The 2,500-nt window shown below is 52.6% G+C and overlaps 2 protein-coding genes across 2 annotated transcripts in view; one reads left to right on the forward strand and one right to left on the reverse strand.

Moving 5' to 3' along the window:
* EAH_00005950 (hypothetical protein) lies at window positions 1-1,194 on the forward strand (the record flags this gene model as incomplete). Its single annotated transcript, XM_013396313.1, has 2 exons — window positions 1-294; window positions 701-1,194. Coding segments are annotated over 2 exons (788 nt in total), but the record flags the coding sequence as incomplete, so codon positions are not given.
* Window positions 1,195-1,589: 395 nt separating this feature from the next.
* Window positions 1,590-2,500, reverse strand: part of EAH_00005960 (aminotransferase class V domain-containing protein, conserved, putative) — a gene marked incomplete at both ends in the record, with an annotated part of 8,627 nt that continues 7,716 nt past the window's right edge. The window contains 2 exons of the mRNA XM_013396314.1: window positions 1,590-1,964; window positions 2,129-2,269. Of these exons, the coding sequence (XP_013251768.1) occupies window positions 1,590-1,964; window positions 2,129-2,269 (516 nt within the window). The remainder of the gene's footprint in view (window positions 1,965-2,128; window positions 2,270-2,500) is intronic.

Raw genomic sequence — 2,500 nt, forward strand, 5'->3', positions numbered from 1 at the left:
GGCTGTCTCTACGGCTCGCTAAAGCTGCAGCAGCAGCAGCAGCAGCAGCAGCAGCAGCAACGGAAGCAGCATCACCAACTTTAGAGGGAAGCGGTGCACAGCCTGAAGCAGCAGGAGCTGCATCAGCAGGAGCTGCAGCAGCAGGAGGAGCAGCAGCAGCAGCAAAAACGCAGTCGCATGCATTTTTAAACAACTTGAACAGAGATGCAGCAGCAGCAGCAGCAGCAGCAGCAACAACAGGGATGCTGCCAGGGCCCCCAGATGTTCACCTGCAGGAAAAAATCCCCTTACTAGGTAAACCACTAACAGGCCCAAACCCTAAACCCTAAACCCTAAACCCTAGTGCCTTAGGGTTTAGGGTTTAGGGTTTAGGGTTTGCTGCTCGTGGCAAGGGTTTAGGGTTTGCTGTGAGGACTTATGATCCAAGGCTGACGGTTAAGGGTTTGCTGCGCAAGACCTTAAGCTTTTAGGGTTTATGGCTTAGGGTCTAGGGGTTTGTATATTCAGGGTTTAGGGTTTGCGTTTAGGGTTTAGGGTTTAGCAGTTAGCGTCTGCGCTTAGGGTTTAGGGTTTAGGGTTTATGTTTACCTTTCAGGATTAAGGTTTATGGATTAGGGTTTGCGTTTAGGGTTTGCCTGTAGGGTTTAGGATTTAGGGTTTAGGGTTTAGGGTTTAGGGTTTAGGGTTTGTGGTTTTGCAGGTAATATAAAGTGGGTTCAGGGGCTTCACTGGCCTGGGGTTTGTCTACAATATAAAAAACAAAATTATTTTTATTCAGCTCTTGCTGCAACTACTGACTGCAGCGCAGACGAAACCCTTTTTGCTGCAGTGCTGCTGCAGCACCAGCAGCAGCAGCAGCAGCACCAGCAGCACCGGCAGCAGCAGCAGCAGCAGCAGCAGCCCTTGCAGCAGCAGCACCAACAGCAGCTGCAGCAACAAAAACTACTCCAGCAGAACCACCAGCAACACCAGCAGCAGCAACCCTTGCAACACCATCAGCAGCAACAACAACAGCAGCAGCAGCAGCAAATCCAGCAGCAGCAGCAGCAGCAAATCCAGCAGCAGCAGCAGCAACAGCAGCAGCAGCCGCAATATATTCAAATTCGGGGTGTACATGCAGTTGAGGCTGAGCGCTGCTTAAACGGCGAACTCAAATCAACTCCCTGTGCCCCTCAAAACCACGACCAGTGGTAAAACCCTAAACCCTAAACCCTAAACCCTAAACCCTAAGCTCTAAGCTCTAAGCTCTAAGCCCTAAACCCTAAACCCTAAACCCTAAACCCTAAACCCTAAGATCTAAGCCCTTAACCCCATACCGTAAGCCTTAAGCTCTGATGCCTCAACCCTTAATCCTAAACCCTAAACCCTAAATCGTAAACCCTAAGCCCTAGACCCTCAGCCTCTACTCTAAACCCTAAACCCTTGAGCAGTAGCAAGGGCATCATTAACGAATAAGTTTGCTGCAGGTGGGTATACACCGACGAGTTGCTGCTGCAGCATGCAGCAACAAACAGCTGTCTCTCCATACACTCAGAGACGCTGCAGCCGCTGCTGCTGCCCTGCGACGCAAAAAATGTTTACCAGGTAAATTATGCTGCTGCTGCTGCTGCTGCTGCTGCTGCTGCTGCTGCTTCTGCTGCTACTTTGGCTTCTGCTGCTGCTTTTGCTTCTGCTGCTGCTGCTGCTTCCGCTGTTGCTTCTGTTTTTGCTGCTGCTGCTGCCTTTCCTGCTGTGTTGGTGTTGGCTGCTGCTGTGCCTCCTACTAATGCTGCTGCTGCTGTTGCTGCTGCTGCTGCTGCTGCTGCTGCTGCTGCTGCAGCACTGGAGATGGCCCCCTTCTGTCTTCCGCGCTTGGCTTTACCTGGGGTCAGAGGAGCGGCTAAAGGCAGCAGCTTTTGGTGTGCAGCAGCAGCAGGAGCAGCAGCAGCAGCGGCTGCTTGAGCTTGGTAGAGCGAAGAAAATCCCTAGAAAACCCTAAACCCTAAACCCTAAACCCTAAACCCTAAACCCTACGACAACCCCCAGCTCCGCATGGAGTCATCGCTAACTCTGCTGCTTCATCTTCTTCTGCAGCAGCAGCAGCAGCAGCAGGAAATTGAGCTGAGGCTTCTCTCAACAGCTGCTGCACCTCTGTAGGCAAGGAAGAGTCTTCGTCTTCTTCAGTTTCCTGCTGCTCCTGCTCCTGCTGCTGCTCCTGCTGCTGCTGCTGCTCGTCGCTCGTTGAGACGCCGCGGGCAATAGGGTCAACAGCCATTAGCGGCAGCAACGCCTGCAGCAGCAGAAGAAGCAGCAGCAGCAGCAGCAGCAGCAGCAGCCAGGAATGAGGCCTTGAATAGTTTCGCATAGCATAAAGGCAGCAGCAACAACACGAGCAGCTACTGCAGCAGCAACAGCCGCAGCAGCAGCAGTTACAACACCAGTTGCAGCGATAGCAACAGAAGAAGCTGCTGCAGCACCAGCAGCAATAGCAGCAGCAACAGCAGCAGCAAAAGCAGCAGAC

This window comes from Eimeria acervulina, genomic scaffold (assembly GCF_000499425.1).
Source record: "Eimeria acervulina Houghton genomic scaffold, Eah_scaff25, whole genome shotgun sequence".
NCBI lineage: Eukaryota > Apicomplexa > Conoidasida > Eucoccidiorida > Eimeriidae > Eimeria > Eimeria acervulina.